General features: G+C 50.2%; 11 protein-coding genes across 12 annotated transcripts in view; 4 read left to right on the plus strand and 7 right to left on the minus strand.

The window, feature by feature from the left end:
- The window catches only part of H257_06858 (hypothetical protein), a gene marked incomplete at both ends in the record, with an annotated part of 1,845 nt that extends 300 nt beyond the window's left edge, over nucleotides 1–1,545 (minus strand). Inside the window, 4 exons of the mRNA XM_009832233.1 lie at nucleotides 4–403; nucleotides 468–1,298; nucleotides 1,383–1,434; nucleotides 1,489–1,545. Coding sequence (XP_009830535.1) covers nucleotides 4–403; nucleotides 468–1,298; nucleotides 1,383–1,434; nucleotides 1,489–1,545 — 1,340 coding nt within the window. The remainder of the gene's footprint in view (nucleotides 1–3; nucleotides 404–467; nucleotides 1,299–1,382; nucleotides 1,435–1,488) is intronic.
- Nucleotides 1,546–2,361: 816 nt separating this feature from the next.
- H257_06859 (hypothetical protein) lies at nucleotides 2,362–3,106 on the minus strand. Its single transcript, XM_009832234.1, has one exon. The coding sequence runs from the start codon at nucleotides 2,992–2,994 to the stop codon at nucleotides 2,461–2,463; it is 534 nt and encodes a 177-aa protein (XP_009830536.1). The 5' UTR covers nucleotides 2,995–3,106; the 3' UTR covers nucleotides 2,362–2,460.
- Nucleotides 3,107–3,236: 130 nt separating this feature from the next.
- H257_06860 (serine-tRNA ligase) lies at nucleotides 3,237–5,666 on the minus strand. Its single transcript, XM_009832235.1, has 7 exons — nucleotides 5,473–5,666; nucleotides 5,281–5,423; nucleotides 5,012–5,219; nucleotides 4,845–4,958; nucleotides 4,084–4,332; nucleotides 3,944–4,029; nucleotides 3,237–3,679 (listed from the first exon to the last, which is right to left on the minus strand). Exons 1-7 carry the CDS (start codon nucleotides 5,639–5,641, stop codon nucleotides 3,308–3,310), a joined length of 1,341 nt encoding a protein of 446 aa, XP_009830537.1. The 5' UTR covers nucleotides 5,642–5,666; the 3' UTR covers nucleotides 3,237–3,307.
- Nucleotides 5,667–6,079: 413 nt separating this feature from the next.
- Nucleotides 6,080–6,991, plus strand: H257_06861 (hypothetical protein; the record flags this gene model as incomplete). Its single annotated transcript, XM_009832236.1, has 1 exon — nucleotides 6,080–6,991. The coding sequence occupies one exon, from the start codon at nucleotides 6,080–6,082 to the stop codon at nucleotides 6,989–6,991; it is 912 nt and encodes a 303-aa protein (XP_009830538.1).
- Nucleotides 6,992–7,158: 167 nt separating this feature from the next.
- Nucleotides 7,159–7,971, minus strand: H257_06862 (UPF0468 protein). Its single transcript, XM_009832237.1, has 2 exons — nucleotides 7,841–7,971; nucleotides 7,159–7,792 (listed from the first exon to the last, which is right to left on the minus strand). Exons 1-2 carry the CDS (start codon nucleotides 7,891–7,893, stop codon nucleotides 7,228–7,230), a joined length of 618 nt encoding a protein of 205 aa, XP_009830539.1. The 5' UTR covers nucleotides 7,894–7,971; the 3' UTR covers nucleotides 7,159–7,227.
- Nucleotides 7,972–8,599: 628 nt separating this feature from the next.
- H257_06863 (hypothetical protein) lies at nucleotides 8,600–9,172 on the plus strand. The gene has a single exon (XM_009832238.1). The coding sequence runs from the start codon at nucleotides 8,619–8,621 to the stop codon at nucleotides 8,976–8,978; it is 360 nt and encodes a 119-aa protein (XP_009830540.1). The 5' UTR covers nucleotides 8,600–8,618; the 3' UTR covers nucleotides 8,979–9,172.
- Nucleotides 9,173–9,260: 88 nt separating this feature from the next.
- Nucleotides 9,261–11,511, minus strand: H257_06864 (hypothetical protein). Its single transcript, XM_009832239.1, has 4 exons — nucleotides 10,944–11,511; nucleotides 10,751–10,883; nucleotides 9,606–9,842; nucleotides 9,261–9,540 (listed from the first exon to the last, which is right to left on the minus strand). Exons 1-4 carry the CDS (start codon nucleotides 11,488–11,490, stop codon nucleotides 9,342–9,344), a joined length of 1,116 nt encoding a protein of 371 aa, XP_009830541.1. The 5' UTR covers nucleotides 11,491–11,511; the 3' UTR covers nucleotides 9,261–9,341.
- A 474-nt stretch (nucleotides 11,512–11,985) lies between these two features.
- H257_06865 (hypothetical protein) lies at nucleotides 11,986–13,122 on the minus strand. The gene has a single exon (XM_009832240.1). The coding sequence runs from the start codon at nucleotides 13,101–13,103 to the stop codon at nucleotides 12,081–12,083; it is 1,023 nt and encodes a 340-aa protein (XP_009830542.1). The 5' UTR covers nucleotides 13,104–13,122; the 3' UTR covers nucleotides 11,986–12,080.
- Nucleotides 13,123–13,554: 432 nt separating this feature from the next.
- Nucleotides 13,555–14,014, minus strand: H257_06866 (hypothetical protein). Its single transcript, XM_009832241.1, has one exon. The coding sequence runs from the start codon at nucleotides 13,945–13,947 to the stop codon at nucleotides 13,684–13,686; it is 264 nt and encodes an 87-aa protein (XP_009830543.1). The 5' UTR covers nucleotides 13,948–14,014; the 3' UTR covers nucleotides 13,555–13,683.
- Nucleotides 14,015–14,212: 198 nt separating this feature from the next.
- H257_06867 lies at nucleotides 14,213–15,527 on the plus strand. 2 transcript variants are annotated; one of them, XM_009832242.1, is made up of 6 exons: nucleotides 14,213–14,283; nucleotides 14,336–14,446; nucleotides 14,503–14,694; nucleotides 14,756–14,865; nucleotides 14,986–15,100; nucleotides 15,148–15,527. In XM_009832242.1, exons 1-6 carry the CDS (start codon nucleotides 14,221–14,223, stop codon nucleotides 15,424–15,426), a joined length of 870 nt encoding a protein of 289 aa, XP_009830544.1. In that variant the 5' UTR covers nucleotides 14,213–14,220; the 3' UTR covers nucleotides 15,427–15,527. The 2 variants fall into 2 exon arrangements, with proteins under 2 accessions (XP_009830544.1, XP_009830545.1); XM_009832243.1 differs by having other exon boundaries at nucleotides 14,336–14,694.
- Nucleotides 15,528–17,194: 1,667 nt separating this feature from the next.
- Nucleotides 17,195–17,561, plus strand: H257_06868 (hypothetical protein; the record flags this gene model as incomplete). The annotated part of the gene is made up of 2 exons (XM_009832244.1): nucleotides 17,195–17,374; nucleotides 17,430–17,561. 2 exons carry the CDS (start codon nucleotides 17,195–17,197, stop codon nucleotides 17,559–17,561), a joined length of 312 nt encoding a protein of 103 aa, XP_009830546.1.
- Nucleotides 17,562–20,551: the final 2,990 nt, after the last annotated feature.

The following is a 20,551-nucleotide window of genomic DNA, read 5'->3' on the forward strand; positions in this document are numbered from 1 at the left end:
TACCCCTTGGTGCCAGATGCGCTGTACTCGTAGCCGCTCTCAGGGTTCAACGACCACACGTACCCGCCAGCATACCCCGGCTGGGAAGCCACCATTTTGATGACGTTTTGCGTCACGCGCTGGTTGGTTTTGTTCACGTGGGTGTCTTGGGTGAACAGCCCGCCAAACTCGCCCAGTACCAACGCTCCATCTTGCGTGGACCGGAGGTACCCAAACATGTCTTCGGACGAGTCGGCTACGATTTGCTCCAGCGTCGCATCGTCCCATTCCCTGTAGCCAGTCAAGATATCTCCCTCGCGCTTTCCGCCTTGCACGAGGTAGGCTTGAGGGTACACTGACGGCGAGTAGTAGTGCGGCGCGTACACAACCTTGTGGGCGGTGTTCAAAGTCAATGGGTCGGTTCCTATGTATTGGAAGGTGTCAGTTACACATGAAACGATACCAAACAGACGTTAACGGTGTCGTACCCACATCGCGCAACCCGCCGCCCCACCAGTCAAAGAACCAACTCTTCTGGCCAGTATACGTGCCGTTTTGTTTCAACGCGTTGCCTTCGATGAACGCCAACCATTGCGGGCACTTGACCAGCATTCGATGGGCCATCGTGGCGGCTCCAACCCGAAAGTCCTTGGGTCCATTGTCTCCCCAAGTGATGTTGAACGGCTCGTTTTTCAAGTCGATGCCAATGATGTTCCAGTACTTGTCGTTGCAGAACGAAGTCGTGAGCACGTCCACCGCATTCAGCACGTCGGCTTCTGTAGTCATGTTGCCAAACCAAGCGTCGCCCTTGGTGTAAATGTCCAGGTTGTGGATGTCCAGTAGCACGGAAATGCTGCGGTAGCCCAGCGCTTCCACCACCCCACCGATAGTGCTCGTGTAGTTGGTCAGGTCCAGCGCAGCGTTGGCATATTCGTGGATGAGACCTCTGTTAGGAGCTGTGTTGTTCAAGATGGACGATACTGTAAGTGGTAGCCGGACGCTGTTGAACTGGTTGCGGCTTAGGAACGACGCGAGCTCGAACAAGGTTGTGCCGTTCTGGTCGTTGGTCCACAAGCCAAATGGAATGGCATTCTCCGTCTCCATACCAAACCAGTTGATCCCTTTGATCGCAATCGGAATCTCTTGGTTGGTGTTGGTGACAATGTAAATTTTCCCCTTCTTTGAGATGTAGTTGGGGAGGTAGCACCCTTGGCCATCGTACGTCAATGGGTTTGTCTCTTCGTCTTTAGAGCGAGTACTGCCGTCTTGAATCTTGCCAAAGCTAAACACTTGACGCGTCGGAGCTGGAGTTGGCGCTGCTGTCGTAGTCGTCGTGGGTGTTGATGTAGCAGTAGCGCTGGTTGCTCACGACTGGGTAGCTTGCCAAATGCCAATGGACGCACCGACGACTACCACCAGGCCTAGGCCCAGGAACAATAGCTTGCGACCGGCAGGCTAAATGGTGAAAAACAGATGTGTGACGAACCTAAAGGGGAGTAGCGAGCTCACCTTGGCAGTGGTAACAACAGAAGCTTCGTAGTCGCCGCTGGCTGAAGGGTACACCATTTCGATGTCTTGGTTGATGTGGACAACAGCGAATTTCGTGGACTGTCATCTCCCTTGTCAACCGAGTGGACCAAATTTCTCGTGAACAGATCGTTGTCTGGCTGTGCACACAACGGCAAAAGTGTAACTTCAACCTTCGACCTCAGGAGTTATTTTGACGCATTATATTGCTCGACGAACTATTTCAAAATAGTTTGAAATTGGGATGGAATATGGTCAAATTATAGGGATAGTTTTGGATGATTATTTGAACTGTTGTCAATGAAACGTAATTTGAGTGGAAACGTACATTACGTTAAAGTACTCGTTTTACTCGAGAGTTTAAGCGCGTCCACGGCCCTTTAAGCAACAAAAATCGGCCGATATACTTCAAGTGAACATTCATCACTTCATTCTCCAAATGCTCCATGTATTGACATTGACATTGGGATCAACAAACTTGCAGACTACACGACTACGGTGGCCGTTATGCAGCCTGGCGATAGTTAGCTTCAGCACTCGCTCGTACAACAGGGCTACGTTCAGTTCGGTCGGCTACCGTACCAATGAATTCCAGCATTGCCTATGGCTTCTGGTCGGGGAAGCTATCGGTAAAATCTTCTTAGATTGATACAGTGAACGTACCCACCCTCTATGAACTGTACAACTAACTCACGTTTTTGCTGATTCACGGTCAACGAGAAAGAGTTGACAGCAGCTTATTGTGACACCAACACTTGAGAGTAGGTTTTACTTTACCCTATTTAACGCAAACGGTTCAAACAAATATTGGTGGCTGTAACTCACATCGAATATGCTGGCACTTCAAATTTTCACCGTCAGCATACGCAGGCGACACCCAGATGCTATGAGGATGGTGGTGGTGGTTGTGATCATTGATTGCGATGAATATGTGCAGGGTGTCCTTAAATAGACTTAAGACGTGCTGGCGCTACTCGGCTGGCGTACTTCTGACGCAGCCGTCGAACTGCCTTCGTCAGTCCAGGAGCTGCTAGCGCGACTAGGGAGACATTCAAATCGCCACTCGATATCGTCCGCTTGCTTGAAGTGGACTTGCATATCCCGATAGAACGCGGTGAGGTCGCCGTCCGACGCCGCGTTCTCGCTCTCCATGGAAGACGCAAATGCATGTTCGATGATCGTTGGGGAGTGCACTAGCCTCCGGTGTACCAATGCAGTTGCCATGATCGCGTTCGCGTGTTGGAACTGCATTCGGAATGCACAAATGTCATCCACCACATCTTCGTCGGAGGTGGGCTGCGTGAGATGCCGCGCAAGCGCCGCGTGGGCGTCGTCGATGGCATGCGTGATGATGCGCAGAATTTCGTCAATGGCGGCGGCGGTCGACGACGTCGACGTCGGCGAAGCAGGGGACGGGATGCGAATGCGAGGCTGTGCCGTGAACATGGGCGAGAACGTCATGATCCCATGGCTAGTGGTGTCTACCATGGCTTTGAGTGCTGGCTGGCTGGCTGGCTTGGTGGGGTGGGCTGCTCGACGATGCTAGCAGAACCGATACGTTCAGTGTGCTTTTATTCCGATTCTCAATTCGTATACAAAGTTCAAGTGAAATATTTTTTAAAATAGCCCCATGCTATTTTTGGTTTCTCCAGCACGCCATCTTCCTTGGCGGTATCCGACAGCCGCCGCGTCTTCATGAGGAGGTCGTTCCATTGCACGTACACCCCGACTGGATAAGGAAGAAACTTAACATGAACTTAAGTCTATCCCACGCATGTGGATATCTATCTATCTTAACTCTCTACTGCTCGGCCTTGCGATGATGATGGTGGTGGAGGGTGGTTGAAGTCTCCGGCGGCTTTCGGATGTGGTCTTGCATGAGGTACGGTCGCAAGACAGCGGGTACGCGCACCGACCCATCCGCTTCCTGGTACGTTTCCAGGATGCTAATGAGGATGCGCGGCACCGCGAGCGCAGTCCCGTTCAAAGTCGCGACGAACTGGGGCTTCTTGTCGTCGGCTTTATGGCGGATATTCAGTCGCCGCGCTTGGTAGTCGGTGCAGTTGGATAGACTCGATACCTCGTTGTAGCTCTGACGCCCCGGCATCCACGCCAAGATATCCCATTTTCGATACGCCGGCGCGCCCAAATCCTCGGTCGCCATGTCCACGACCTAATAATGTCCATCAGGGTTTTGTAAATATTTTCGAAAGCAGAGTGGGGGGCTATGAGAAGCATCGACCAATCAAAACACAGATCACGAATCAAGTAGCCAATCAAATCCACTCTTCGACCAATTCAACATTGAATTCGTTTACAGTGTCATACAAAAGTGTGTAGACAAAAGAATCGATCGATCGATTTGGCGAAAATCAGCACAAAAGTCCAGACTTTGGGTAAAAGGACAATATATATATATATATATATATATATCTACCTGGCAATGCAACCCCAGCTCCGACACGATTTCCACTTGTACGGCCAAGAGGTCGTCCATTAAGGTTTCAGCTTCGTCCATCGTACCTATTCCGAGATGTCATCAAATTTTTTGTTTGAAATATATATATCTGTACGTACAGTAGGCAAACATTTCAACTTTGCTGAATTGATGGATGCGATACAGGCCCTTGGTTTCCTTGCCTCCATGACCCACTTCCGTGCGGAAGCAATGGCCAAATGCCGCGATTCGCTTGGGTAGGTCCTTGGTCGAGTGAAGTACCGAGTCACTGAACATGGCGGCTAAGGGAATTTCTGAAGTGCCCACCAAGCACAAGTCCGTGTTAGCAATCGAATACACTTGGGTAGCGTCCCCCCGGGGTTGAAATCCTAGATATTATACCGACGTTGTATGAGGACTTCAAGATGGAAGTGATATACTTTTGAAGATGGAAGTGATACTTTTTTAGATTAAAGTGATACTATTTTAGATTGAAAAGATACTTTTTTCAGATTGAAGTGATACTTTTTTTAGCTTGAAGTGATACTTTTTTTAGATTGAAGTGATGGGTAGAACAAACATGTGACGACGTTCATGCTCGTTTGGCGCAGTGTATATAAATGCATAAAATGCATTGTGTAGTATTGTTGATTTGATACAAATTTGGGGAGGGGGTGCAATCGAATCGCGCCAAATCCTTATGATGATGCAAGAAAAGTTTTTGAACCAAACCAATCCACAATCGATCTGATTGGTTGAATTTCATTGAGAAGGTTTTGATTAGCTAATAATTTTGAGCTCATCTGAAGTAACCAATCAAATCGATTTAAATTCCAACGAGAAGCCACGCCACAACACGAAATTTCACTTGAAAGCCCAATAAGTAGATATATTGCCGTACCGCAACCTTCGACCATGGCGGAATGTGCGACATCGGGGGGTAAATGCACGGAAAAGCCCTTGGAACGAAGCTTGGCCATGGTCCAGTGCACCAGTGCCAGTTCCAGCAATGCCCCTAGGGCGTGTTTGAAACACGTTTGAAACATGCTTGAAACGTCCTCAACGTACCTTCGTTCTTCAACGTGGCAAATCTGGCGCCAGCGATCTTGGTGTTCATTTCGAGAATGTCCAAGTGCGTGGCGAGGTCGAAATGGTCCTTGGGCTCGAAATCAAATGTGGGCTTGGTGCCGATGGTGCGCAGGACGACAGAGTTCTCTTCGGGACCGACGGGGCTGCGGGGATGCGTGTGGTTCGGAATCAGCAATGCCTCTCGCTCCTGAACATACATACATGCACATGTGAGATGTGGACGAAGGTGGAGAATGGATTGATCGTACCAGGTCATGGGTCAGGGTTTCGAGCTTGGCCTCCAGCGTCGACAGCTCAACCTTCAACGCCCGCCCGAGCTCCTTGTCCCCGCTCTGCTTGGACATGATATTGCGTTCTTGCCGTAGGCGATACACGTGGTTCGTCGCACTCCCTGTCGTTCCCCCAACGGTCATACACAGCATGTGACTGGAGGACGGTACCGAGTTCGGCGTAAAGCGACGCGACTCGCAACGGGTCGCCGCCACTCTTGCGCACGGCAACGTTCTGGATTGCATCGTCCACGTTGGCACTCAATGCCTTGAAGTCCAGTCGGGACTTGATGGGCGTCGAGAACGACCGCCGACACATCCGAGACATCACCATCATCATGCCCCACCAAAATGGAGGAATGGCGCTCGTGAATCAATTTAATTGCCCATGCAAACTTCCTTTATCCGGATAGTCCGGATAATCCGGCGATGTACAGAAACATGCATTGCGATGGCCAATTTATGGACAAGCTTAAAAATATATTTGTGCTATCATCTATTCCAAAACTCAAGCAATTCCATTGGCCAATTTGAGTGCACCTTTAGCCATCTACGCTAGCTTGCCTTGCGAGGCGAAGGCGGGAAGACATCGCCAAGGGGTTCTTGGTGTGCATTAAGGACGATGGTCATAGGCTTGGTTGCGGGGTCGCAATCCATTCATGAAGGGTACTGTATACGTATAGGGGAATGTTTCCGGATAGCTGATATCCGGAAGATTGGTTTCGAGGGTTCGTCACATTCAAATTTGCGCGCGCGCAACAAAGGGGAGCGAGCGACCATGGCCGACGACAAGGAAAAGGCGAAGGCATACAAGAAGCAATACTACCAAGCTAACCGAGAGAAGGAATTGCAACGAAATAAGCAATGGCGCGAAGCTAACAAGGACAAGAGCAAGCAATACTACCAAGCTAACCGAGAGAACGTGAAGGCACAGCAAAAGCAATACTACCAAGCTAACCGAGAGAAGATGAAGGCACAGCAAAAGAAATACTACCAAGCTAACCGAGAGAAGCAATTGCAACGAATGAAGCAATGGCGCGAAGCCAACTGGGAGAAGGAGAAGGCACAAGACAGGAAACGGCGTGCGCAGAAAAGGGAGTATGAGCGCTTGGCCCAGCAGGGGTTTACGCACACTCAGAAAGCTCCGCTTGAACAGAGTTTGAATCCTGCCACAAACAAGGACAAGGCGGTCTCAAGCAGAGACGACGAAACGACCGCGAGGGCATCCCGCGCAGCGTCGCGCCACCGCAAGCTCCAGGCAGATCCGTCACATGACCAAAACACGAAGGTGGACGCGTCACCACCTCCTCCGCAAGGACCTGATACGGACGTGACCCCTTGCACCGTTGTGTATCTCGACCCCGTCGTGTTTTCACTCAAAGTCTACAAAAAGTCATTTGGCCAACAACCCACCCGCGTCGAATTCAGCTTGATCCCCCAAGAATACAGTTTTCTCGGTGCGGAACAAGGGTGTCGCTCGTGCCCAAGCCAACCATCTATCGTGTCGTCGGGCAAGTACCCTCCAACGGCGATGCATGAAGGCCATCAAGGACCACGTATTTGTGCTTTGTGTCACGAGCTCATGTTCCTCCGTCATTGCGGTCATCTGTGGAAAAATCAAGGTTCGGCAACGACGTCGTGCGCGCCCCCTCTTGCCGTACCTCGCGTCGTTGAAGAATACGTCGTGTAGATGTCTTGCCTGCCCTTCATTTTCGACTTCCAAGGTCCCTAATTCACATGCATTCTATGCGTACTTGTCTATCGTCCTTGATGTATGAGTGTTGATGGTTAGCATTCCGCAGGTCACGTTTATATGGATGTGGATACCACAGAGTCGAGAATGCCATTGGCATGATCTTCTCATCTAATGTCATCATATATAACGTTATGCAAAGTATGTATTATACAGCTCGTTATACGTGACGTCTACATTCCCGCAGGTGCTTCTGTCTTGGGAGGTTCTGCATTGGACGACCCCTTGGGCACCGGCAGGAAGAGCTTGAACTCGGGCGGCAGCTCTTCCTCCGAGTAGAGGCGGTCCGAGAAGTAGATGCGACGGATGCGGCAGTTCGCGTGGATTTGTACGCGCAGTGTCTCGATGTAGTTGGTGCCGTACGCACGGCGTGTGAAGTCGCTCAGGTTGAACTGGATCTGGTTCCATCCTTCATCGAGTCGCATGGGCATGGTGCAGATGAATGGCTTCACGCGGGTGCTGCTTTGATAGTTAGACGCGCGGAATCGTCGACGGACGTTCTTGTCGTCGAGCACCTGGACTTCGAACGTAAAGTACTTTTTCAAGTTCTTGATGATCATGACCAGGAACGGCAGCTTGATCCCGAGCGTTTTGGCCGGCTGCGCGGGACACGCGATGAAGTTCGTACTCACGTTCGTGCCCATGATCTCTAACACCGAGCTTTGGATGTCCTGGTCCGTGATCCGCTTGATGTGTCCATTCCGCACTTGCTTGTCCCAAATCTGCAGCGGTTTGCTCCTACATCTCCATCATCATCACCAAGCCACTTCATGGAGGACGACGTACCCAATGCTGTAGAGGATCGAGAGAAACCCCGATTGGAATGTGTTCTTGAACATGCCGCTCCTCCTCCTCCTTCTTGTCGCCGACCTGCTGCTGCTGCCGCTACCAAGACCCAAACTCGCAATGGCAAAACGCCACCCCTTCGCAACCGATCCGGCGGTTTTCATGTCCGGATACTATGGGATTTCCGGATACCACGTTGTGAAAGGTCGCACTTTTCGATGGATTAACTTAACGTCCACCAAATTATGTATTTCCCGCGTTTAGCAGGATACCAGTATACTAGTAGTACTAGTATATGGTAATACTTCAAAGGCATTAAAGTGCATGTTGTAATGTACTAGTAGTACATACTAGTAGTGACGACAGCGTATGTGAGCATGTGAAGAGCATATATTTGAGAAACCATCCCACATATATTCACGTGTCATCAAGTGATAACGCAGAGCATCGTGATGCCAAGGATTATGAACGGTTGTTCGATTATTGTTCTCCCAGTCCTCCAGTAAGGACAAGTAGTAGTGGAGGGCTACGTACATACTAGTACTCTGGAGTACCTGGTATGTACTGTACGTAGACTTTATTGAGTGATTATTAACTACTGGTAAGTTATTAACAAAGTTAATCCAGGATCGATATCTTCAGAGTTTGAGTGTGTGGTGATTGTGAAATTAGTATTCTCATCGGATTGGATATAAATAATTTAATTTCAGCCTATCGAAAGTCGTGTACGATTCCGCCATGCTATTGGTGCATTCGTCATTCCGGTCGATCGACCATCATGGAGAAGTCGTTGAAGGACATGAACGAAGCGCTGGCGAGTGTGTTGGCGCTGGTAGTCGCCCCCGTGGAGTACCCACCGCCCAGTCGTCCGAATCCTCTGCAGCAGGACGCGACGGACTTGAATGATCTGCAGGAACAAATGGAAGCGTTCTTTGTCCAGGCCAAGAAGTTGGAGACGCAAATCCTGTCGCAAGACGTCGATCATACTGGGGAGAACCGCGTTCAAGTGGAAGCCGAGATCCAAGCGCTAGAGCATGAGCTCAACGACAAGAACGACCTCATCGACAAGTACTCGGAAGTGATTCGCGGGTGGGAAGGCAAATTCAAGCGACTCGACTCGAAAATGTCCGTCTCCTAAGCATCATCCATCCATCTACCTAATAAGCCACGTATGAACAACACCCGAATACGCATGCATCCTACGGTGGCAACGTTCTGCATCCCAGTCGTTCCATCTACTTACTCGCGGCACATTCAGCTCACAAGGATCCCGCAAAGTACTCATAGGCCATGGCTTCCTGTTAACAACTCTTTAAAACTCTCATGCACACAAATGCTCCCGTCTTTTAGGGTGTACGTATGTATCCTCTGTGACAGTGTACAACTATACTTCGTCACAGTTATTCTGTCAACAAACACCTTTGGGAACACAGTTGCAACACTGCTCTAGTATGTATGTATGTATATACACAGCATTATCGAGCTAGGGTGATCGTCGTGTTTACTGTTCCCAGATGGACTTCCATGCGTCCAAGAGATGAGCAACTTGGTCGGGATTGCGCACCGCCAGGCGAATGAAAGTCGGGAGTTTGTATCCTGGTTCACCGTGGCGGATGGGCACGCCATGCTGCTTGGCGAGGGCGGTCGCTTGGAGCGCCGTGGCTTCGTTCTTGGTGTTTACCCACACCCACGACAAGTACCTACGTCCAAACATTTGTCACTACCTACTAGTCAAGTCACTAGGAATACTACTACGAGCACGTACGGCTGGCCATGTACTTCCCACGATGGAAAGCGGCGGTTGAGTTGAGTCAGCAAGTTCGCGCGCCACAGAGGCGTCACGCGCCACGTCTCTTCCAAGTACGCCTCATCCTTGACCACCGCAGACAAGAACACCAGCGCCATCGAGTTGAGCGACCACGGCACCTGCTTGCGCTTGATGTTGGCGGCGTGCTGGGCAGTGGGCGCCACCACGCTGCCGATGCGAAGACCAGTGCACGACCTAACGAACCCATCCCATCGTTGTTGGCCGAATGTATGTAGTAAGAATGCGCCGAAAAAGTACAGAGCCAATCAGATTGCAGGAAATCATCAGTTCAACCCATCAACGACCAATCAATGGGTGACTTCAACATTCGAGTGATGGGCATCATCACCAAGTTATGTTTGTATACATATAAAATATATTGTGGATTCGATACGAATTTCCAGACCCCGTCTATTGGCTAATCCAATCTTTGAGTGGATTTGATTGGCTCTTACAGAAATGACAAGTATATTCAACCAATCAGAAATCCGGTGTGATTCAATATTGATTAACCAAACCAGGCGAATTTTGCAAGTTTATAGCGAATTCACAATATATTCAGTACAAAAAATCGATGATGATCGATGGAGTGGGCAAATCAGCACAAAAGTCCAAAGTTTGGCTGAATGGACAATAACACAGCTAGTGCCGGTGTTCGACAGCTCAAAACAATGTACGGCTGAGCACTGAGCCAATCAGGTTGAAGAACCGCATCAATACATGGAATTGGTGTATGACGAGAAATAGTGTGGATGCTTGATACATGTGCATCCTGGGATGTTCGTGTTGTGTTTATTCTCATTAACTGTATACTGGAGAATGAATCGACACTACCAAATGTACACAACACTCGGCAGAAGGATTGATTGAGCCAATCAGATGTATTGCAGGAAACTGTGTGACTTCAATTAGTGTGATGGGGCGAAGACACCCCTATTTAAAATACTAAAGGCAGTATAATATTAATACAAAGAAAATATCGATAAAGGAGTCCAAACATTTTGGGTAATCAAAGGCCAATCCAAATTCAGGTCAAATCGATCGACAGGTCTGAAGACAATCACAAGAGTTCAATGTATTGATTTGGCTTGAAAGGATAGTACCAGATTTTGGTCCAGCTGGTCATGACCCACACGTCCAACTTGCGCGTTTCGCTAAGATGTCGCACCCAGTCGCGCTCTTGGATGAGCGAATCCGAACGCCAGTGCGGCCCCACCCATGGCTGCATGCTTTCGTCTACACATGTTTGATTCACATTTGTAGGTGGAATATTCACAATTGGAGGTCATGACGTACCAACGATGACGGTGTGGTTGTCGGGGCACGTTTCAATGTACGCTTTGATTTGGGCGAGCGAGTAGTAGTCGCCCGTGGGGTTGTTCGGGTTCACGAGGCACGTCAACTTGGCGGACGCGTCCGTGGATGCCAGCATGGCGCGGTCGTCGGCGGCGGCCGAGCGCTCATACTCCTTGTACTGGGTCGTGTTGGGTCCCACGCGCATGCCACCGGCGGGGACGCTGCGGATGACGAGGTCGATGAGTTCCGACGCGCCGTTGCCGAGCAAGAGGAGCGGCATGTTGGCCAGTTCGGTGTCTTTAGGCCACAAGAATGACGAGAGGTGGCTCAACGCCGGTTGAAAGTCGGCCGGCGGGTAGTGGTGGATCGTGTGGACCGCGTCCGTCGCCGCTTGAAGCGCCGACGCCGGCGTGCCCAGGCCGTTCGTGGTGACGCTAAAATCCTCGACAAAGTTGTTCAGGAACTTCCAATCCTGGCCCCCATGGAAGGTCTGGGTGTGCTCATCCCACACGGTGGACTTGTTGGCAGCGGCGGAAGGGTCAGCCATCTTCAAATATCTCAAAATGACGAAACTCTGGCGCAGGTGCGTTGGCCTGACGACGACGCGATGGATGAGGTTAAACACGTTATTCGTTTAAACCTGTAAAAACCCATCGCATCAACTGGCACATCGTAGTTTAAACGTGTAGTTTTCGAATTGCTACATAAAACGTATTTCGTTACGTCAGACAACAATAGATGTGGAGGGGGGACGAGGAAACTTCCCCATGCGATTCGAAATAGCACTTTATATCACAGAGCGGAATATCAAGACATATCAAGACACTACTTCGAAGTACTATTAATAAGTAGTGCACTTATTATTTACTACTAGTAGTAGATCACAACAAACTCGAGAGATCATCCAAAGCAACGATGACATTAACGTTACGTGATGAGCTGAAATTGGCGTGTAGACAGCCTCAGGCTCAAAATCTTCAAACGTCGAACTATTTTGACGGTCTTTCGTATCTCACCTGGTAATTGCTCAAACCTCTTTAAATGCATATAATATGTATTATTATTATTATGAACATTCAAGAGGACCTGTAGCATATTATACGACCCCATCTTGAACTAGTAACACCCTCTCCGATATCAATGCATTCCTCGCGACAGCACGAGCTTGCCAACGCTTCGTTTGCCCGAATGAACTCCTGCCGAGAACACGAGGAGCGTTTGGCACTCTGGGCGCTCGCAGATCCGCGCGCCGGTCTTATTGGGGTGGCCGCATTCATGGCAGATAGCTTCGCGTTGGTTTGGGGCCGGCAACCCATTCACATACTCGCGCTTGATGTTCAACACCGCGTCCAGCGCTTCCCAGAGCGGCACAGCCAGTGGACACGCGACTTCCCCGGCCAGGATTGACTTGACTCGGACGTGGGAGCCGTAGCATTTGTCGTTGAAGGTCTTCCGGGACACAATCACGGCGCCGGAAAGGCCAATGCCGCCGTACAACCCCATCGAGTGCGAGTACGAGTAGTTGGGCGCAATCCCGCCGCGTCCGACGTTCAGACTGGCGGCGGCGGCGCGACCTAGCGGACCGATCGCGAGATCCAATTCCGAGCCGACTTGGACCTGGCCGTTGCGGGTAAACGTCTTGACGGCGTTCCGCGAGCTCAAAATGACAATGTAATGCACCACTTCGCCGCCCACCATCATGCCGAAGCCGATACCGCCGCTTCCGACAAACGCAGGCGCAGACCAGCCGTTCGCTGTGCGGGCGATCACAAACCCTTTGCCGCCTTTCCCCGACACGAGGAACCCGAGCTTGTACACCGTGAGAAACACCAACCCTTGCGCTTCCAGGAGCAGTTCGCGGGGGATGGAGTGATCTTGGAGGACGGAAGACCCAAAGAACTTGTCGACGATCCCCAGGGCGTGACGCATCTCCGATGCAAACTGCTTTTCGGTCTTGTGGTCCATCGCATATGTCGGTTGCGCCAGCATTTCGTGGTTTGTTTGGAGATACACATCGGACTCCGATCGATGTAGGGACGTTCGACGCATGGCCGAGCTCCAGTTCGGTTGAAGGGTGGAGCGAGGTGCATCAACAGTGCTTTCCGCTTTGGCGAGGCGTGGCGGCGCACTTGCCCCTTCGGCGGCGTCGGCTGAGCTCATCTTTGGTCGAACTTTGAAGGTTGTTCAGAAAGATATCCGGCTAGTGGGCGACTGTTTATCCGGATATTTGCTCGATACAAATTCGAAATCATTTTTACACGCGCAACCGGAAATCCTTAAACAAGGGGGCAAATAGCCCTAAATAAGTTTTGCCGCGGCCTCTTGCCTGAAAATCCCTAAATAGCGAGAATGACGAAGGCGAAGGGTGCAAGATGTGCCGCGCCGCACTGTGCATGTAGCTGCTACCCATGATACCGTGCGTGCGCCTTCTTGTGCATATGGATAACCAACTGACGAGCCTCATTGGGCCTTGTTGGCCTAAAGTCCCTAAGTACTCGTCGATCCATAGGTATCAGGTGGAGCTTCTTTCAACACCAGTGATCCTGGCACAAGCGTGGCGGGACCCAGCGGGATACAAAGTTCAACCACGATGTCGCTTCGGGTCAAAGACTGGCGATAGGAAGGACTGCACTGTATTCGAGAGAGTTAATCAACATCCACAGCGGGCAAACCTGTCGTGTTACTTGCTGTCTAATCAGGGGGCAATTCATGTGGGTCTGCACAGGCAGGGACACACAGTTTAGCTCCAGTGTTCGCGGTGGTGGCGGTCGTTTTCGTCGACAGCCCACGCGACGGTGCCCCACAACAACAAGAAGCTGGGCACGAGGGGGAAGAAGTTCTCTTGCACCTTGCGGAGCGCCTTTTCGGGGGCGGTGCGGATGAGGTAGTCCACGGGGCGTTGCTCAAACGGACTCAATTGGCGCACAACGCGGCCGGACTCGTAGGAGTACTTGGACCACCAGGTCTTCAATGCATCTTGCGCGAGGTGGTGTCCCTTGGCCATGGTTCAAATGCTTGCTTCTTCGTACTGACTGACGGTGCAGCGGCCACTCGTTGAGCACGAATAATTCCTCTTAAGTGCGAATACTTTATTGTGGTTTGGTATTTTTTTACCACATTCACACTACAATAATATTATGTAGGTACGCACTTAACCGATCAATTCCGGATACTGGGACTCGTTTCGAACGGTGTTTCGAATCGTACGAAACGTTTTGTACGTTTCAATTCGGTGTTTTCATTGGCTGGAGCGCAACACCAGCAATAACAAAAGAGCATGTCCACGGACGCATCAACTGGCAACAAGCGCAAACCGCAATGGAGCGCCTCTACTTCTCATGTACGTCCTTGCAGCCGAACGTCATGCAAGAAATCTTCTCACCGCCATGTAGAAGAAGCGCCATGTGGCATCGACGGCCAAGGGCTTTAGCGCTGTCTTGGTCACGTGCGACAAGACCAAGGAGCGGCAATGCGTCAAGGACATCCTCAACATCTTGAACGACGTACGGGCTCGCATCCCTACGCGCATAACGACATGGACATGTCTCTCTATTCTTAGGCTGCGGATGTGCTGTACCCCATGAAGGACGACAAGGTGGTGGACGCGAGCGCTGCCGACAATGCTGCTACCGCCGACGATGACGAGTCCAAGCCAACCAAGACCTCGGCCGACCTGCTTCAAGAAGAGATTGCCGGCCTCAAGAAAGACGCCAAGGACCGCAAAACCGGCCGGTTCTCTGCTTTGGATTCGGTATATCCTCACTCTCCAAGCCGCGATATCAGGTGACATCAGTTTGGTGGATATACTGTAGGGTGTCAAAGGTATCATTCTGGTGCAATTCCTCGACGAAAGCATGGACGTGAAGAAAGTTATCGACCACATCTTCGAACAAGTCCAAAAGACTATGGAGTTCTCTTCTCGGTATGTCCAGCCACCCAAGATCGTCAGGCACACTGTATCTCATGAAACCCCGAAACCCCGAAACCCTGTATCTCATGTTCTTCCCCTGTATCTCATGTACATACGTTCCAATGTATGTAGGTTCATTCAACGCATGATTCCGCTGGAAAAGCTATGTTATCCAAGCGTGGAAGACATTACGGCATGTGCGACACCGTTCATCGAGCGCCATTTCAAAGACACGTCCGGCGTCCAAGTACACAATCATCCTGTTGTTGTGATCAACAATAATCTGCGACGTAGTTTTCCGTGGAAGTGCGCAAACGCAACTCGGGCAACATCGTGTCGATGGACATCATCAACGCATGCGTCGATGTCGTGGGCAATCAGCACAAGGTCAACCTCACGGCCCCCCACGTCGTGATTGTCGTTGAAATCTTCAAAAATGTGTGCGGAGTCAGCGTTGTGACCAACTTTCACCAATATAAAAAGTTCAATGTCCGCATGATATTGGACCCGCCGGCGAAGGAACCCAAGAAGGATCAAGATGACAACAAGGACGAGCACAAGCAGCAAGCGTAACGTTAGCACATAGATACATGTCCGTTGGTTTGCTAACTTGACGTGGGGTTATTAAACCTTAGCTAACGTAAATGACCAAATTATATGATCACTTTTTCCGAGTAACGTTCGTTAGTCACCGTAGAATTTGCATACTGTATCTCCCTCCGCTTACAGGAAGGCATTTCAAATTTTGTGAAGTGATTCTTGACAACCGAACACAGACCTTTCACTTTATAATCAAATTATTACTACTATTAATATTAATAGTACTTCGTATTGTGCTTTGCACCTTTTTTGGCAATTCCAGGGTTAAATTCATTGTTTAAAAATTTCTCAGGCTTAAATAATGTCTAAAGTAACTTGAATAACGGTTGGGTGCGTTGTTTAAAGTTACTTCATCTAATGCGATGATTGGTTGGTTGAAGGTGGTTTTACTGGCACTTTCGTAAAACAAGTTGTTTGCCGTTTTCATTCTGGCAAACAACTTGCTTTACGTCAACATGTCAAGGTGCTTGACGCAATGAAACTGAAGGAGCTATGGCCACATACATGACCTCCCATCCGTGATCACTACAGTACTAACATTATCTACTCCGAGTAATGTATATAACGTTAGGGATATAGTTAGGCTACAGTACATGTAGTCGTCGCTCTGTCCAATGATTCAAAGCTATGCCATACCTTCAACTCTTGATCTGCTCTAACCTTAGCACTGTACGTGGAAGGCAATGGCGCACTACGACTACATGATGTATAGTACTCCCATTTCACATCCTAATACGGTATGCATCGTGATGAACTGGTGGTTGTACGGCGTAAGTTGGCCTGGTGCTGCAACTCGATTAGTTAGCAGTTGAAATAAAGTAAGCGTTGTTTTATTCTGCTGAAATGCAGAACTTGTGTTTAGCGTTGTTTTATATTCAATCGGGCTTATATTATTTTAAACGTCTGGTTGTTTAACGCAGTTAAACAACGGGCAAACTATATGAAAAGCACAATAGTACGTAGTACATTTCAAGATGTGACATCCATTTACAGTCCGCGAGACCATCGAGGGCACCAGTGATGTATCTCTCGATTTGTTTGGCCAATTCATGCGAAATATTTTGCGTTATAGTCGTCGAAATGTCTCCAATAAAACAATGCCACCCGTATCCTCTAAAACAGGATACATTGCACAACAGCATGCAAAACAATTTCGTTACATTGTTAACGATTAAACAAATATACTGTGAAATTGGATCTTTATATAGTGCACAGCTGAAATATTATTTTGATTTGGACGAGTCAGTCAAACCTCCATGCCTTTATCATCGTGATACGGATAAAATACCGAAAATCAACGACATCCGTACAAAAAGCTCAAGTCTTCAACATAATATCGAGTTGTCCTCGTGCTTGGGGGGATCATGTCAACATCGAGGGATTGAAACTCGCGATTGCCGCGCTCGAAATGAGATTGCTTGCAAAACACAGAGTAACTGAAACCGTTCACGGTGACAAAGGAAAGCGACTTTCCTAGTTGCAACAACTGCTGCGGGATGTTGTCAGTGGCGAAGTACACACGCCAGTGGTCAATGTTCTGGCCATACTCCGTAATTTCGCGACGGGCGAAGTTGATGACCTCGGGGCCCAAAGCATGAAGTACACAAACGACGCGTTGAATCGGAAAATTCGAGCGAGTGCCCTTGATGTTTACACAGAATCAGTGGGTTTTGCCAAAGGCGTACGACTTGTCGCCGAGTACGATGGACCATATAGTTGTTTGCGTCAGTCTTCGGTGACCATGAAGGCGATCCTCCACGGTGCCCGGGATCTTGTTGAGTTGGGTGATACCGCCAGCCTTCACACGAAAAGCCTCGTGAACGAGTGGCGCTTGGGTGGCTTCGAGCATGGAAGCCCACAAGGTGCGAATGAGTTAGCAGGAAGATTGATTGCGAAGGTGATGCTCGTGTCGACGACCAAGGTGGACTTCTTCACGATGTGGTGGTACGGCACCCGCACCTGGATGAAGTCAATAGTCATCCACTTATGTGGCCATCATTGCGAAGGAAGGCCATGATCTCATCTATCCCATCAATGGACGGACGGGGGAAGTTCGCGCGAGTTTGGGGACAGCAGACTCGGCGGGCATTTTGGCGAAAGATCGCTAGAGTGTTGGTATTGATATTAATATTACGCTGTAAAGTTACAATCACTCAGCGGGCACTTAATGGCCTCGGCCGCGTACTAGATGGTTTTCATCTAGCGGACGTAACGGGGGGGGCGTCCACTGCGGAGTCATTGTTGGCGGTTGTTGTGGTACGTCCACTAGCACGGGCACTAGTGACAAGTGAGTCCAATGATTGGTTTCCGCGGAGAGCGAATTGGTGGGACGCGTTGACCAGTGTTCCAGGTATGCTGGAAGAGTAGAAAACCCAATTCGGTGGGACACGTGCGCAATCTGTTCTAGGTTTTGCCTGTCAAGGCTGACAAACGAGTGAGGTATCCGTGGGACGTAGATCTTGGGGAAGGAGGCAACACATTCAGACGCAGATTTGCAGTTTTTGGGCGGTTCATTGTCGATGGACATTGAGCAACTTTGATGGTCAACGGAGCCCGATGGAGAATCGCGGTCTTGACAGTGTACGGCTGGGGGATGACCCAATGACGGATTTGGAACGGAAATTGCTTGCGTCGTGTCAGTACCGGCTCTGTTGTGATTGCGCACAATGTGGGCTGGTGTTAAGAGGGCACTTCCGTGCCGGTGTGTTTGTTCTTGAAGGGCCGTTTTGTTGACGCAGCAGTGGGGTGCTGGTTTGACACATCCTTTGGGTAGGTGAAAAGAAACTCGAAGGATGTGGCTGCGTGGCTGCGTAGCTGTATCGCCCAGGTTGGGCTGAACGAATGGAATTGGCGTCATTGTTGGCCCAGGCGGTGGACATGACGGTAGCCTCGATTTGGCTGACTTTCTTGGACGTCGTGGTTCGTCTGGGGACGTGAACAGGAAACGACCTGAGGCGGCAGTGTATGGCGGTGGAAGGGATGATGCTGGGGGGTGATGGTATCGGGATGGTGCATGGAAACGTGCTAACAATTCGGCAGTGTGACACGGGCCGGATGTGGGAGTGGGAGTGGGTGTGGGTGTAACCTTGGGTGTGGGGGCAACTTTGGGCGGCCCCTGATCTTTTGCCCAAGTGGGGCACCGGTGCTCGAAAGGACTGGTTCAGGTGTAGCGTGTTCTCAATGCAATTGGTCCCTGTGGGGTCTTGGTAGCCTTGATGTGATGGAATTGATGGAGACTGGAGTAATAAGGCCTCCAGTGGAGGTAGGATAGGAGAGGGAAACAAAGCAACGCGGTAATGCTATCCATGTGGCTTCGGTGATATTCCCAGCGGCTGAGCTCGTCGTCCATTACAAGGTGGCCCCGTGGGAAGAATTGGAGGTGCGCGATGATGCGGGTACGGCCGGTGCACGGCGTGGCCATGATGGGGTGTTCTATGATGATGGGATTGACGGGGTGAGGAGTGAACGCCGCGCTTGCGCGCGAACGTGGTGCTTCCGTTGTGCTCAAAACTCTCTCGGGGCGCCGTGAGCCACTTGTGGGTTACCGGGTATATTTGGGAATCGCTAGAGTGTTGGTACGTTACTGTTGTTCGATACGGAGCAAAAAGAAAAGTGATATGATTGGTGATGTGAAGTGAAAGTTTATTATAACAATGACATGATGGTCATTGTCGATTTCAAGTGGGAGTTTATTGTAACAATGCGTTGCTGTAGTAAATCAAATAATTCACCCAGACTTTCCTCTTTGTCGTTTGGAGAGGAACTCTATTTGGAGATTTGGCAATTGATGCCGCGTCTTCTTGCGGCGGGAAGGTGTTGGTTGTGGTGCGTGAGGGGTGGACAAGTTGTTGGTGGTGGTTGTGGTGGTGGGTGCCGACAGTGTGGCTATGTGGGGTGGACAACTGGTTGTGGGTAGTTGTAGTGGTTATGCCAGCACTGTGGCGGTGATATTGGTGCGGTTAGGATGGGTGGTTTTGTGTGATGTGGTGCAGTGAGTAGTTGGTGAAGGTGTTGGAGGGTGGACATGGTGCAACGGTGGGTGGAGGTAGCGATGTCGTGGTCTTGGTTAGTGGTGGGTGGAGATAGCGCTGTGGTGGTGGTAGCTAGTGGCGGGTTGAGATGGCGGTGCGGTGGTGTTGCTTAGTGATGTGGCGGAGATAGCGGTGTTGGTTAGCGCAGATGTAGGCAGTGACATGGTGGTGGTTTGGTTGTGGTGGGCTTTGGGGTGTTGTTGGTTAGTCGTGGATGGGGGCAGCGATGTGGAGTAGTGGATGATTGTGGTTGTTTCGATGATGTTGGCATGGGGGTTCCCTGTGTGTTTCGATGGTGAAGGGGAAGTGACATGGTGGGGTGGCTGGGTTCAAGAGAGCGGGGAGTTGATGTCGGGTATGATACCGTCCAACAGTGTAGTGAGAAGCTTGTACACATGGTTGAAAGATCATGGTTGTGGGAAAGGGAAGCGTTCAGCTGTACGTTGATTTTTTGTGCCAAATTCCTCCAAGCTTGGCCATGTACAAGCGGAGGTCACAAGGTCCTCGAGTCAGAAAACTCGATGGTTGGTAACAAGCCAGCGTAGCTAATCGGGATGGGCTCGTAGAACGTAGGCTAATGGCAATTGCTTGTGTTCGTATGTGAGATTGAAGTGCACCTTGGGGTGGGAGCTGAGCCGTAAAGGTGCTATTAGTAGGTCACGTGGGGTCCAGGGTGGTGTGCGCGAGGGTCAGTTCAAGATGTGCCAGAATTTCCAGGTGTCGAGCCAGTAGGGGGGGAGTCGTTCGAGGGACTGGAAACTGGTGTTGTTGTTTGGCGCAACAAAAGGAACGCCATTCGGTGTGGTGGGCACAAACTAGCAAGTGCCTCATCGAAGAAAACAGTAGGTAGCGTCGTCCAGCTGAGATAGTCGGGTTCAAACTGTGTGGCGAGCGTCTGCAGCGTGGTAATGGGCTGTTGTCGAGCGTTCGTTAGATTTGGGGGATCGCCAAACCGAGTTTTTTGTCATGGTCGATAGCGGCATGAGATGAGTGCGTGATATTTGTGGTTGAGGGGGTGTTTTCTTCCAAGGATGAACTGGATGATGAGGCGCTGCCAAATCTGAATC

Source organism: Aphanomyces astaci (genome assembly GCF_000520075.1).
Source record: "Aphanomyces astaci strain APO3 unplaced genomic scaffold supercont1.14, whole genome shotgun sequence".
NCBI lineage: Eukaryota > Oomycota > Saprolegniomycetes > Saprolegniales > Verrucalvaceae > Aphanomyces > Aphanomyces astaci.